Raw genomic sequence first — 14,976 nt, forward strand, 5'->3', positions numbered from 1 at the left:
ATGGCAGATAGGAACAGTGGGGGGGGGGGAGCCCAGTGAGAGGTATGTGAGATGGGATGGCAGATAGGACAGTGGGGGGATCATGGGGGGCAGTGAGAGAATCCAGTGAGAGGACTGTGGCTGATGGGCAGATGGGGTGGAGATGAGAAGGAGAAAGAAGCAGGATAATGCAGGCTCGGGTGGGTGTAGGAGGAACTGGCTAGATCAGGAGGAGAGAGGAAAAGGACAGAGCAGACTACCTAAAAATGGAGAATTTGATGTTTTTGCTGTTAGTCAAATACTAACTGGGAGGAATACATGGTGCTGTTCCTTTAATTTGCATTTGGCCTCACTCTGGCAGTGGAGGAGGCTGAGGACAGATGGGTCATTGTGGGAATGCGGAAGGGAATTAAAACAGTTGACAACTGGGATCTCCAAATGACCATGGCAGAGATGGTGATTCTGTGCTCTATCACTCTATTGTTCTACATATCTGTTGCCACATCTGCCAATAAAACCAACGTACCGTAGTTGTTTATTTTCTCTGTCTTATTTTAGTTATTACAAAGCAAACTTAAGAAGGCACATCAAAAGACCATTCCAACCTGACTAGGCCCAATGCAAACCAGGCTTATCTCTGCTCCATCTGTCACCTAGTATTGATAATGAATTAATTTGTGGATTACGTTTAACAGCAGGAACCATGGCAGCTGATACATAAGAACATTTAAAAATAAGGCTCCTATCAAACACCAGGAGAATCTACATTTCCAAAAGCTTTGCCTTTTGGATTTCCCTTGATCTTTATTTATGCTCATTTCTGCCTGTTCATGGAGATCACACATATTGTGATATTTTCTACTAACAGGACAAGCAAGTATCCTTCCACAGCAGACAGCATCCTCGCAAACTTCTGTAAACATTGAAGTAGATGTATCAACTGACGAAATGAAGAAGGGACCCTTGTTGGCTCTGATGGTAAATACCTTCCTAAACACTGTGTGGCAGCAGCTTGTGTAGAGATATTTCCATCATTTTTAGCCATTCTGCGGTATTGGAAGACTCAGGGTGGCATTATGAGGGGCAGAGGTAAGGTGAATGGGCAGTCTTTTCCTCAAGGTAGGGGGTCAAAACTAAAGGCCAGGGGTTTAAATTGAGAAGGGAAAGATTTAAAGAGGAGCTAGTAACACTCACAACACGCTGGAGGAACTCAGCAGGTCGGGCAGCATCCATGGAAACGATCAGTCGACGTTTTGGGCCGGAACCCTTCGTCAGGACTGAAGAGGGCCTCTGCCCCTTCCCTCTTCAGTCCTGCCCTCTTCAGTCCTGACGAAGGGTTCTGGCCCAAAACATTGACTGATCATTTCCACGGATGCTGCCCGACCTGCTGAGTTCCTCCAGCGTGTTGTGGGTGTTGCTTTGACCCCAGCATCTGCAGAGTACTTTGTGTTAAAGAGGAACTAAGAGGCAACTTTTTCCCCATCCAGGGGTTCGTAGAGACAGGTACAATTACTCAATCTAAAAGTCATTTAGACAGGTACATGGACAGGAAAGGTTTAGTGGGGTATGGATCAAATGAAGGCAAAAGAAACTAACTCTATTAGGCAAATTGATTTCCATAGAGAAATTGGTCCAAAGGGGCTATTCCCATGTTGAACAACTCTATGATTCTGTATATAAATGTGGAAGAATCCAGTGATCTTGGAATGTAGCAGGGTGGGCTTTTGTGATGCTTACCTTTTTCTGGAAGACATTGAATACACGGGCAGGGAATTTCTGCCGGCACTACATGAAAGGTGAAATAAATCATAGGTAAGATTATGCAGAGCTGGATTTAAGGATCAAGCAGAATCTTATTTAATAAGTCTACTGAGGTATTAAACAGAAATGAAATCCTATTTTCCATCTTTAAGAGACCAATGAAGAAACTGGCTCCGAAACCAAAATCAGAAAGTGAGCATGAAGAATTTGAGGAAAAGATTGACTTGGAGGAACTGGATTGGTGGTCAAAGTACTATGCATCTTTGGAGGAGATGAAGGTAAAGCACCACGGTCATATTTATTCTGGTCCAACATCTATGCCTAAATGGACATTACTGTTAAGCAGTTTGCAACAGTGTATTATGGCAATAAATAATACTCATTATGCTGAGATGTTTGGTTCGAAACCTTCGATCTAAATTTTTCTCAAGGTCAATTTACCAAAATGAAAAAGTCTCCACACTCTTGTCAAATCAGTGCTACTGACTCTAGCAACAGCCACTGAAACTTCACTAAATTACCCTGATTTACTCTTACTGTCAATAATCAGCTCAGCCCCCTTTTAAAATTTTTGCTATTTATGAATAGATCTTGAGTTTGAAATGTGAGATGTGTTAGTTTGGGTCCCTGATGATGAATGTCATCCTTTGCTGAGTCCATAGTCATTAACCTATTGTACAGTTTACTCAATCGATTATCTTCATACCCACTCTCTTTACCTCTGAGTTGCTTTGTAGACTCTAAGTAGAACCCATGGCTCCCTTTCTGTCTAGTTTTGTTTGAAAACACTACTCGCATTGTAAGGCATGAGTGTAAAGAATAAGATTGAGCAGTTGGTGGAGCCATTACCCCTCAGCTTCAGAAACATAGGTTCAATCCTGCTGTCTGGTGCTGCCAGCATGGAGTTCGTATGTTGTCCTAGGTTGTAATGGGATATTGGATATTGATGAGGTGGAGAGCTGGGCTAAGAAGTTTTAGATGGAATTCAATATGGAAAAGTGTGAAATGATGCACTTTGGAAGGTCAAATTTGAAGGCAGACTACAGATGTAATGACAGGATTCGTGGTAGTGTGAAGGAACAGAGGGATCTTGTGGTTGATGTCCATTGATCCCTCAAAGTCCCTGTGCGAGTGGATACTGTGGTCAGGAAAGTGCGTGGCGTTCATTAGTTGGGAGATTGAGTTCAAGAGCTATAAGGTAATGTTGCAGTTCTGGAAAACATTGGTTGGACCACACTTGTATTATGTCCAGGTCACCTCATTAAAGGAAGGATGTAGAAGCTTTAGAGAGGGTGCAGAGGAGACTTATGAGGATGCTGCTAGTGAGGGTAGAAAAAGGATGATTTGGCAGATAAATACTTGACTGAGAAGCTGGTGCAGGGGGCAGGGCTTCAGGTTCTTCGATCATTAGGATCTCTTCTGGGAGAGGTATGACCTGCACAAATGGGACGTGTTGCACCTGAACCTGAGGGGAACCAATATTCTTGCGGTAAGGTTTGTCAGAGCTGTTGGGGAGGGTTTAAACTAATTTGGTAATGCATGGTAAAAAAGCCAAGATGGCGTGCAGTCAGACTGTCAGGAAGGACAGGCAGATGACAGGACAAAATTGCAACCAGCAGGGTGAGTATCAGTGCATTAGGGATGCAGAATCAAAAAGGGTAGCAAATACTGGACTCAAAGTGTGATATCTCAATGCACAGAGTATAAGCAATAAGGTGGATGATCTTGTGGCATTTTTACAGATTGTTGGGTGTGCTGTTGTGTCCATCACTGAATCATGGCTGAAGGATGGTTGTAGTTGGGAGCTGAATGTCCAAGGTTACACATTGTATCAGAGGGATAGGAAGGTAGGCAGAAGGGGTGAAGTGGCTCTGCTGGTAAAGAATGGCATCAGATCAGTAGAAAGAAGTGACATAGGATCAGAAGATGTTGAATCTTTGTGGGTTGAGTTAAGAAGGCAGATACATTAGTGAAGTTTAAGAGACTACTAGACAGGTATATGGAGGAATTTAAGGTGGGGGCTTATACGGGAGGCAGGGTTTGAGGGTCGGCACAACATTGTGGGCCGAAGGGCCTGTACTGTATTGTACTATTCTATGTTCTATGGGATTGGACAGGCTAGATGCAGGAAGATTGTTCCCGATGTTGGGGAAGTCCAGAACGAGGGGCCACAGTTTGAGGATAGAGGGGAAGCCTTTTAGGACCGAGATTAGGAAAAACTTCTTCACACAGAGAGTGGTGAATCTGTGGAATTCTCTGCCACAGGAAACAGTTGAGGCCAGTTCATTGGCTATATTTAAGAGGGAGTTAGATATGGCCCTTGTGGCTACGGGGGTCAGAGGGTATGGAGGGAAGGCTGGGGCGGGGTTCTGAGTTGGATGATCAGCCATGATCATAATAAATGGCGGTGCAGGCTCAAAAGGCCGAATGGCCTACTCCTGCACCTATTTTCTATGTTTCTATGTTCTATGTTCTATGTTCTAAGAAACTAGAAGAGTAAAAGGACCTTGATGGCAGTTATGTACAGCATCCAAACAGTTGCTGGGATGTGAACTACAGATTACAACGGGAAATAGAAAAGGCATGTCAAGAGGGCAATGTTATGATAGTCATGGAAGATTTTAACATGCAGATAGATTGAGAAAAAATCAGGTTAATAATGGATCTCAAGAGATTGAATTTGTTGAATGCCGACAGGATGGTTCTTTAGAGCAGTTTGTCGTTGAGCCTACTAGGGGATCAGCTATACTGGATTGGATGTTCTGTAATGAACCAGAGGTGATTAGGGAGCTTAAGGTAAAAGAACCCTCAGGTTCTAAGAAGCAGTGATCACACTATGATTGAGTTCAACTTGAAATTTGACAGGGAGAAAGTAAAGACTGACGTAGCAGTATTTCAGCGGAGTAAAGGAAATTACATTGGTATGAGAGCAGCTATCCAAAGTAAATTGGAAGGAGATCTGGCAAGCATGACAGCAGGGCAGCAATTGCGTGAGTTTCTGGGAAAAACAAGGGAGGTGCAGGATAGATGTATTCCAAAAACAAAGAAATACTCAAATGGCAAAATAGTACAACCGTAACTGACAAGGAAAATGAAAGCTAATGTAAAAGCAAAAAAGAGGACATACAACAAAGCAAAAATTAGCGGAAAGAAAGAGCTTTGGAAAGCTTTTAAAATCCTACAGCGAGCAACTAAAAGAATCATTAGGAGGGAAAAGATGAAATATGAAAACAAGCCAGCAAACAATATCAAGGTGGATAGAAAAAACTTTTTCAAGCACATAAAAAATAAGAGAGATGAGAGTGGATATAGGACTACTAGAAAATTAGGCCGGAGAAATAATAATGGGAGACAAGGAGATGGCAAATGAACTAGTTGAGTATTTTGCATCAGTATTTACTGTACAAAACACTTGCAAGAATGGCAGATGTTGAAGGGTGTGAGGGAAGAGAAGTGAGTGCAGTTACTATTACAAGGGAGAAGATGCTGAAAAAGCTGAAAGACCTAAAGGTACATTAGTCACCTGAACCAGATGAACTGCACATTAGGTTCTGAAAGGTATAGGTAGTGATTGTGGAGGCATTATTAATGATTTTTTCAAAAATCGTTGACTCTGGCATGGTGCCAGGACTGGAATATGGCAAATGTCACTCTACTCTTTAAGAAAGGAGGGAGACAGCAGAAGGAAATTATAGACCAGTGAGCTTGACCTCAGTGGTTGGAAAGGTGTTGGAGTTAATTGTTAAGGACAAGGTTATGGAGTACTTGGAGACACAGGACAAGATAGGACAAAGTCAGCATGGTTTCCTTAAGGGAAAATCTTGCCTGATGAATCTGTTGGAATTCTTTGAGGATAGATAAAGGGGATGTAGTGGATGTTGTATATTTGGAGTTCCAGAAGGCCTTTGACAAGGTGCCACACGTGAGGCTGCTTACCAAATTAAGAGCCCATGGAATTACAGAGAAGTTAATAACATGGTTAGAACATTGGCTGATTGGTAGGAGGCAATGAGTGGGAATTAAAGGATCGTTTTCTGGTTAGTTACCAGTGACTAGTGGTTTTCCACAGGGATCGGTATTGGGACCACTTCTTTTTAAGCTGTATATCAATGATTTAGATGATAGAATAGATGGCTTTGTTACCAAGTGTGCAGATGTTATGAAGATTGGTGGAGGGGCAGGTAGTGTTGAGGAAATGGGTAGGCTGCAGAAGGACTTAGACAGATTAGGAGAATGGGCAAGAAAATGGCAAATGAAATAACTTATTGGAAAATGCATGGCCGTGCACTTTGGTCGTTGAAATAAATGTGCAGATTATTTTTGAAATGGGGGAGAAAATCTGAGATGTCAAGGGACTTGAGAGTCCTTCTACAGAAGACCCTGAAAGTTAACTTGCAGATTGAGTTGGTGGTGAGGAAGGTAAATGCAATGTTAGCATTCATTTCAAGAGGTCTAGAATACAAGAGCAGGGATGCAATGCTGAGGCTTTAAAAGGTACTGGTAAGGCCTCACCTTGAGTATTGTGAGCAGTTTAGGGCTCCTCATCTGAGAAAAGATGTGCTGGCATTGGAGAGGGTTCAGCGGAGGTTCATAAGGATGATTCTGGGAATGAAAGGGTTATCGTATGAGGAACGTTTGATGGCTCTGGGTCGGTACTCACTGGAAGTTGGAAGGATGAGGGGTATCTAAGCAGTTTCTAGTGTACGTTACATGGTTGGAACAACATTGTAGGCCATTGTATATTCTATCTCATTGAAACCTTTCAAATATTGAAAGGCCTAGACAAAGTAGATGTGGAAAGGATGTTTCCCATGGTGGGAGAATCCAGGACAAGAGGGCACAGTCTCAGGTTAGAGGGGTGTCCATTTAAAACAGAGATATGGAGAAATTTCTTTCGCCCGAGGGTGGTGAATTTATGGGATTTATTACCACAGACAGCTGTGGAGGCCAGGTGTAAGGCAGAGATTGATAGGTTCTTGATTGGACACAAAGATTATGGGGAGAAGGCCAGGGAGCGGGTTGAGGAGGGGAGGGAAGAAAGGATCAGCCATGGTTGAATGATGGAGAAGGCTCAATAGGCCAAATGGCTTAATCCTACTCTTGTGTCTTATGGTCTTAAGACCTTTCAGTTTGCCTTGTACTTTTCCCTTTGTAATAGCAATGCACACATTTCTGCTCCCTGATACTCACAGACCTCTGACACACTGCTGGTGTCCCCTGCAGTGAAGATTGACGCAAAGTACTCATTAAGTTCATCTGCTATTTCTTTGTCCCCCAGTACTACCTCACCAGCATTATTTTCTAGTGGTTCAATATTAACTCTCACCTCTCTTTTACTCTTTAGATAACTGAAGAATTTTTTAGTATCCAGATTTATATTATTGGCTAGTTTGCCCTCATATTTCATCTTTTCCCTTATGTCTTTTTAGTTGCCTTTTGTTAGATTTTAAAACTTTGCAATCATTCATCTTCCCACTCCCTTTTCCTAGACAATATGTACTTTCCTTGGATTTTAGACAGTCCTTAACTTTGCTTTTCAGCCATAGTTGCCTACCCCTGCCATCTGAGAACTCCTTCCTTTGTGGGATGTATCTGTTGTTCGTCCATCGTCGACGTCGATGAAGACCTCGACACCAGATGGTGTCGAGACTAGCGCGTGATTTGGATTTAAGTGAGGGAGAGTTGCCTCACTCTCTCTTCCCAATTCCCATCTGGATCCAGTGGCAAGACAAGAGTTGAGATGGCTGGAGATGGAACTAGGCGCAGTGCATGACCAGGACGTCTTCTGTGCCTTGTCATGCTCTACACGTTCCATGACGCTTGCAGAGACCGCCTTCTTGACCGTTGGACCTTCCATTCGTCTCGTCCGCTCAATCCGCCGGAGTCTGTCTTCACATGCTGGGATAGACAGCTCCCTATCTCACCGAGGGTTTGAGACCCATCAGCTACCCTCACCTGGTTTAGCCAGCTTGTCGAAGCTGTTGCCCGGGGTGTGGCCGCTGTCGCATGCAAACAGCTACGGGGAGCCACAAGTGAGAGCTGAGTGCCAGGTGGAGACCAAAGATGGACTAACCGCCTTGAAAAGGACGCAACATGTTCCCCCACCAGAGGTGCTACCCCTCCCTGAAACCCCATACACTCCATACACCCCAGGGATGTATCTACCCTGTGCCTTGTGAACTATTAACAGAAATATCAGCCACCTCTGCTCTGCCATCATCCCCACCAGTATCCCCCTCCAATCCACCTGGGCAAGCTCCTCTCTCATGCCTCTGTAATTCCCTTTATTCCATTGTGACACTGATACATGTGACTTCTGCTTCTGCCAATCCGGTTTTCCCAATCCCCTTGCATATTGAAGTCTCCCATTACAATTGTCATTACTCCTGTTACATGCCCCTTCCAGCTCCTTTTGCAATCACAATGTCACATCTTTGCTACTATTTGGAGGCCTATATATGCTTCCCATAATGTTTTTTTTTCACCCTTGCAGTTTCTTAACTTCACCCACCATGATTTGACATTCTTTAACCTTATGTCTCCTCTTTCTAAAGATGTAATTCCATCTCTTATCAACAGAGCCATACTTCTTCTTCTTCTTCTTTGAGTTTTCACGGCAGTTGGCATCCACACTGTTGCATTACTGCCAAAACAGAGCCATACTACTGTGTATCCATTCCTGCCCGTCCTTTCGATACAAAGTATATCCTTTGATATTAAGATCCTAACTATGGCCTTCTTTCAGCCATGACTCAGTAATGCCCACAGCATCATACCCACCAATCTCTAATTACGCCACAAGTTCATCCATCTTACTCCAAATACTACCTGTATTTAAGTTTGTTATAGCCAGGGGTGGTAATGGGTTCAAGCTCCCACTACCTATTAAATGCTCCAAATTGCGTGCCTCTGAAATAGCCTCCGATAACCCAGTCCAGCTCCTGGCCTTTATGTGTGGCTTCACTATTAAGCCCGGCGGAACCATTTCAACTGACAGGAGAAGGGGCAAAGATGGGTTACTGGCGCCGTAAATCCAGTCGCTTCAGGCAGATGGGGCTTGTCAGCCGTGGTTGGCAGCTCACGTCGGAGAAGGAATATTCTGAACTCAAGCCTTTAGGCTATACCCACTCATGGGGAAGGCTTCAGGAGCAAACTCCAAGAGAAAAATCTGGAGCTGGCATCCCTAAGGCAGTCCTACATTGAGTTCAATCTTGACTGGCAGCTCCTGTGATGCTGCTGGTACCAATGTATCAGTTTCTGCCGTTCCTTTGGGTTCATCAGATGCTTGGAAGGGGGTGCTTGCATCATGAGCAACAGCTCGCTCTCCATATTGTACTGCCCAGGCCTGCGTATCCAGACTGCTATGACACAATATCCATGGTCAACTCTGACCGATAGAGGCCTCGGACCAGACATGCACTTGAATACAACACCTTCAGTCCTGCAATCTTTGCCCTTTTGAATTTTGCCTCTATGGTACAATTTAATTCTTTGATCTGTCTGCATTTGTACCCAATCATTGGCTTGTCCTCCCTTACATTCATCATCTACTTATAAACCTGCTAGCTCATCCTCAGCTCTATCAAACTGGTTCCCATCCCCCTGCCATATAACCGGAGGAGATGGTAGAATACTTTGCTTCAGTATTTACTACAGAAAAGGATCTTGGTTGGTGACTTACAGCGGACTGAAAAGCTTGAGTATGTAGATATTAAGGAAGATGATGTGCTGGAGCTTTTGGAAAGCATCAAGTTGGATAAGTCACTGGGACTGGAAGAGATGTACCCCAGGCTACTGTGGGAGGTGAAGGAGGAGATTGCTGAGCCTCTGGCGATGATCGTTGCATCATCAATGGAGTCAAGGCATGAAAGGATATGGGGAAAAGGCAAGAGATTGGGGCTGAGAGGAAAAGTTGTGGCCCTCTGGCTCTCATCTCCTTCTGCTTTAGTTTAACCACTTCCTGTTCAGCCCTAGCAAACCATCCCTCTAAGATATTAGTTCCCCTTCAGTTCAGGTGTAAACTATCCCTGTTGTACTCGTCCCACCTTCCTCGAAAGAGAGCCCGATGATCCAAAAATCTGAAACCCTCACTCTTGCACGAACTCCTTAGCCACATGTATGATAAGCCAGCCGGTGGTGTAGTGGCATCAGCACTGGATTTCAAGGCAAGTGGTCCTGGGTTTGAATCTGGCCGGCTCCTTGCATGCTTTCCATCTGTGCTGGGTTGAGTGTCGAGCTAGCACCTCGTTAAGAAACAGACAAAATGCAAAAGGTTGCCACCCGATGCACCACAAGGCATGGAGAGGAATAACAAAATAAACTGTACGATCTTCCTGTTTCTGGCCTCACCAGCTTGTGGCCCAGGTAGCAATCCAGAAATCTACGGAGATTCTGTCCTAACTCCCTGAATTCACAGGACCTCGGCAGCCATATTACCAATGTCATTGATACCAATGTGGACCATGACCTCTGGCTGTTTACTCTCCCACTTAAGAATACTGTGGACTCGATCCAATATATCCCTGATCCTGGCACCCTAGAGGCAACAAACCATCCAGGAATCTTGTTCTGTTCCCCTAACCAACGAATCCCCTATTACTACCGCTTGCCTCTTCTACCCATCCCCCCTTCCCTTATGAGCTACAGAACCAGATTCAGTGCCAGAGACCTGCTTGCTACAGCTCCCCAACAGTTTCCAAAGCAGAATACTTATTATTGAGGAGAATGGCCACAGGAGTACTTTGCAATGGTTACCTCTTCCCTTTCCCAGTTACCTGCCTCCTTCAACTTAGGGTTGACTAGCTCCCTGTAGCTCCTATCTATCATCTCCTCATTCTCCCATGAGCTGCAGCTCCATTTCCTTAACAAAGAACAGCTCAATCTGTAGTTGTGCAAGCCTGCTGAGCCAAAGCCGGATATCTCTAACACTGCCCCACTCCACTTACATCTCCCTTTTCCTTATCAGCTCAATTAAAACTCACTCCTGATGAGAGCTGCAGTTTTCAAAGGCTCCTGCCCTGCAAGATGTCAGTCTCTTATTCTCTACTTCAAAACAGTAACTCATTCCCAATGAGACTTGCAGTTTTGAAAGATGTGGACAAATGAATGAACAAAAATATCCTCCAATTTGTCTTTTTTAGAACAAAGAAAATGAAGAAGAAGAGGAAGAAGCTGCTGATTTGGGCAAGTATTATATAGAGCAGAGAAATGGAAGGCAGCTCCTGGAGCTGCTCCGTTGTCCAGTGTGATCACGGCTGATCCTATGAGTCATGGTTTAAAATGATTAGTAAACATGTAGATTTACCATGTGGAAAATCATTTTCTTAGCAATAAGAACTTATTGTCTTAAAGGATGGTGAAAAATGATTCAGCAATCTCTTTTAAAAGGGAGATAGTTAGGTAAATGCAGGGCAACTTTTATAGTTATTTGGCTTCTGTTGTCTTTTAAAGACTTCATAGTCCTCCAGCTTCTCACTCATTTTCACTATATTGTACGATTCTCTTGTGTTCATGCTGTCCCCCAACTGACTTCTCTGTCAGCCATGATTGCCTTGGTCTTCCTTTAATACACTTCTTTCTTAGGAAGAAATTCTGCTATGCCTCCCACATTACACACAACAACTTCAGCCATTGCTGCTCCACTGTGATCAACTTTGATCAGCTCTATTCTCATGCCTTTGAAGTTGCTTTTAGTGAACTCTAACTGTTACATCATTTGTCAGCTCCTCTCCCCCAAATTGCGGGGTGAATTCTATCTGATTATGGTACTGCCTCCCAAACTCCCTGAACAAAGCTGCCCATGGGGCAGCGTAGTAGTGCAGTAGTTAGAACAACGCTTTACATTACTAGCGACCTGGTTTCAATTCCCTCAGCTGCTTGTAAGGAGTTTGTACGTTCTCCCTATGACTGCGTGGGTTCCTCTGAGTTCTCCTGTTTTCTCCCACATTCCAAAGATGTACTGGTGGTAGGTTAATTGGTCATTGTAAATTGTCCTGTGATTAGGCTAGGGTTCAGCTGGGTGATTGCTGGGTTGTGTGGCTTGAAGGGCCAAAATGGCCTACTCTGTGCTATATGTCAATAAAAAAAATGCAGACATGCTGGTTCCCTGGTAGGCTCTACCAAATGCTGCTCTAAAAGGCCATCTCAAAGGAATTTCACAAATTCCTTTTCTTATGATCCACTACCAACTTGATTTTTCCCAGCTTATCTGAATACTGAAGTCCCCCATGATCACTGACTGTAACATTGTGTTTTTCATAAATCTTTTCTATCTCCTGGTGTATTTTAGAGACATGTATCATATTAGAGACATGACCATAATATGATAAGTTTTTATCTGCAAGTTGAGAGGGATAAGGACAGATCAGAAGTGTCAGTATTGCAGTTGAACAAAGGAGACTATGGAGCCATGAGGGAGGAGCTGGCCAAAGTTGACTGGTCGGATATCCTAGCAGAAAAGACAGTGGAACAGCAATGGCAGGTATTCTTGGGAATAATGCACAAGGTGTAAAATCAGTTCATCCCCCGGAGAAGGAAGAATTCAAAGGGGGGAAAGTGGCCACAGTGGTTGACAAAGGAAGTCAGAGATAGCATAGCATTAAAAAAGAATAACAGAGCTAAGGTGAGTGGGAAGATGGATGATTGGGAAATTTTTAGGAGCAACAGAACTTAACTAAAAAGGCAATACGGGGAGAAAAAATGAGGTATGAACGCAAGCTAGTTAGGAATATAAAGGAGGATAGCAAAAGTATTTTTAGGTATGTGAAGAGAAGGAAGATAGTTAAGAACAATGTTGGGCCCTTGAAGAATGAATTGGGAGAAATTGTTATGGGAAACAGAGAAGTGGCGGACGAATTTAATAAGTACTTTGGATCTGTCTTCACTGGGGAAGACACAAGCAATCTCCCAGATGTATGCATGGGCCAAGGACGTAGGGTAACAGAGGAACTGAAACAGATTGACATTAGGAAGGAAACGGTGATGAGTAGACTGATGGGACTGAAGGCTAACAAATCCCCAGGTCCAGATGGTCTGCATCCTAGGGTACTAAAGGAGGTGGCTCTGGAAATTGCGGGTGCATTGGTGATCATTTTCCAATGTTCCTTAGATTCAGGATCAGTTCCTGAGGATTGGCGAATGGCTAATGTTAAACCACTTTTTAAGAAAGGAGGGAGGGAGAAAACAGAGAACTATTGCCCTGTTAGCCTAACATCAGTAGTGGGGAAGATGCTAGAGTCCATTATTAAAGATGAAATAGAGGTATATCTTGATAGCAGTGACAGGATTGGGCCGAGCCAGCATGGATTTACCAAGGGCAAATCATGCTTGACTAATCTATTGCAGTTTTTCAAGGATGTAACCAGGAAGACAGATGCGGGAGATCCAGTGGATGTGGTGTACCTTGACTTTTAGAAGGCATTTGATAAGGTACCACATAGGAGATTGGTGGGTAAAATCAGAGCTCATGGCATTGGGGAGAGGATATTGACGTGGATAGAAAACTGGTTGACAGATAGAAAGCAAAGGGTGGCAGTGAATGGGTGTTTCTCGGAATGGCAGGTGGTGACTAGTGGGGTGCCACAGGGCTCGGTATTGGGACCACAGCTGTTTATGATTTACGTCAATGATTTAGAGGAAGGCATTGTGAATAACATCAGCAAGTTTGCTGATGATACTAAGCTGGGTGGCAGTGTGACATGTGATAAGGATGTTAGAAGAATTCAAGGTGACTTGGATAGGCTGGGTGAGTGGGCAGAAACTTGGCAGATGGCGTTTAATGTGAATAAGTGTGAGGTTATTCACTTTGGGAGCAAGAACAGGAAGGCAGATTATTATCTGAACGGTGTGGAGTTAGGTAAGGGAGAAATACAAAGAGATCTAGGAGTACTTGTTCATCAGTCTCTGAAGGTGAATGAGCAAGAGCAGCAGGCAGTGAAGAAGGCTAATGGAATGTTGGCCTTTATTACAAAGGGAATTGAGTACAAGAGCAAGGAAATCCTTTTGCATTTGTACAGGGCCCTGGTGAGACCACACCTGGAGTATTGTGTGCAGTTTTGGTCTCCAGGGTTAAGGAAGGACATCCTGGCTGTGGAGGAGGTGCAGCGTAGGTTCACTAGGTTAATTCCTGGGATGTCTGGACTGTCTTACGCAGAGAGGTTAGAGAGACTGGGCTTGTACACAATGGAATTAAGGAGATTGAGGGGGGATCTGATTGAGACATGTAAGATTATTAAGGGATTGGACAAGATAGAGGCAGAAAATATGTTCCAGATGCTGGGAGAGTCCAGTACCAAAGGGCATGGTTTAAGAATAAGGGGTAGGTCATTTAGGACAGAGTTGAGGAGGAACTTCTTCTCCTAGAGAGTTGTGGAGGTGTGGAACATGCGGCCTTAGAAGGCAGTGGGGCCAATTCTCTGGATGCTTTCAAGAAGGAGCTAGATAGGTATCTTATGGATAGGGGAATCAAGGGTTATGGGGACAAGGCAGGAACCGGGTATTGATAGTAGATGATCAGCCATGATCTCAGAATGGCGGTGCAGGCTCGAAGGGCCAAATGGTCTACTTCTGCACCTATTGTCTATTGTCTATTCCATATCCTGACTACGTTTTGGAAGCCCATGTTTTTTCCTTTACACTTCCTCAACTCTACCCACAGAAATTCTACGTGTAATGCCATTCATTGTTATTGATTTAATGCTTTTACTAATAGGGTCAACCCTCTCCTTATTCCCATCTGCCTGTCTTTTTGATAAGATGAATATCCTTGGATGCTTAGCTACTCTTTCAGCCATGTCTCTATTGCCAACAACATTGTAGCTGCTATTTTCAATCTGTGCTGTAAGCTCTTTTACATTTACTGTATGCATTCAAATACAACACCCTGAGTTCTATATTCACTGCCTCTCTTCTCAGACACCTATGTTGCCCAAAGTTAGATTCCTAACTGTTAGATACGTGGGTATATGACTAAAGGAAAAATGGCTGGAATCACTTAGCTCTTTAGTGTGGAGGAGCTTATCAGGTGTGTCAAAAATCAAACTTACAAAAATTAGCGAAAATAGTGAAAAGAAACTGCCAATATTTACAAAATTATATTTACCAGAAAATACAATAATAGTTCTGTACTTAAACTTGGCCAGTGTGAACTCCTGGCAGCCCTGATCTCTCTCTCCTACTGAGAGCGAATCCTTCTGCTTATTCGGCTGGATACACCATCTTTAATTACCCACAAACTTA

At 43.7% G+C, this 14,976-nt stretch overlaps 1 protein-coding gene across 4 annotated transcripts in view; it reads left to right on the plus strand.

The window, feature by feature from the left end:
* Positions 1–14,976, plus strand: part of fer1l4 (fer-1 like family member 4) — a 353,096-nt gene that overhangs the window by 203,109 nt on the left and 135,011 nt on the right. For all 4 annotated transcript variants that reach the window (XM_072244965.1, XM_072244971.1, XM_072244979.1 and 1 more), the window contains exons 30-32: positions 848–957; positions 1,893–2,018; positions 10,881–10,923. In XM_072244965.1, coding sequence (XP_072101066.1) covers positions 848–957; positions 1,893–2,018; positions 10,881–10,923 — 279 coding nt within the window. The remainder of the gene's footprint in view (positions 1–847; positions 958–1,892; positions 2,019–10,880; positions 10,924–14,976) is intronic.

Source organism: Mobula birostris, chromosome 2, assembly GCF_030028105.1.
Source record: "Mobula birostris isolate sMobBir1 chromosome 2, sMobBir1.hap1, whole genome shotgun sequence".
Lineage (NCBI taxonomy): Eukaryota > Metazoa > Chordata > Chondrichthyes > Myliobatiformes > Myliobatidae > Mobula > Mobula birostris.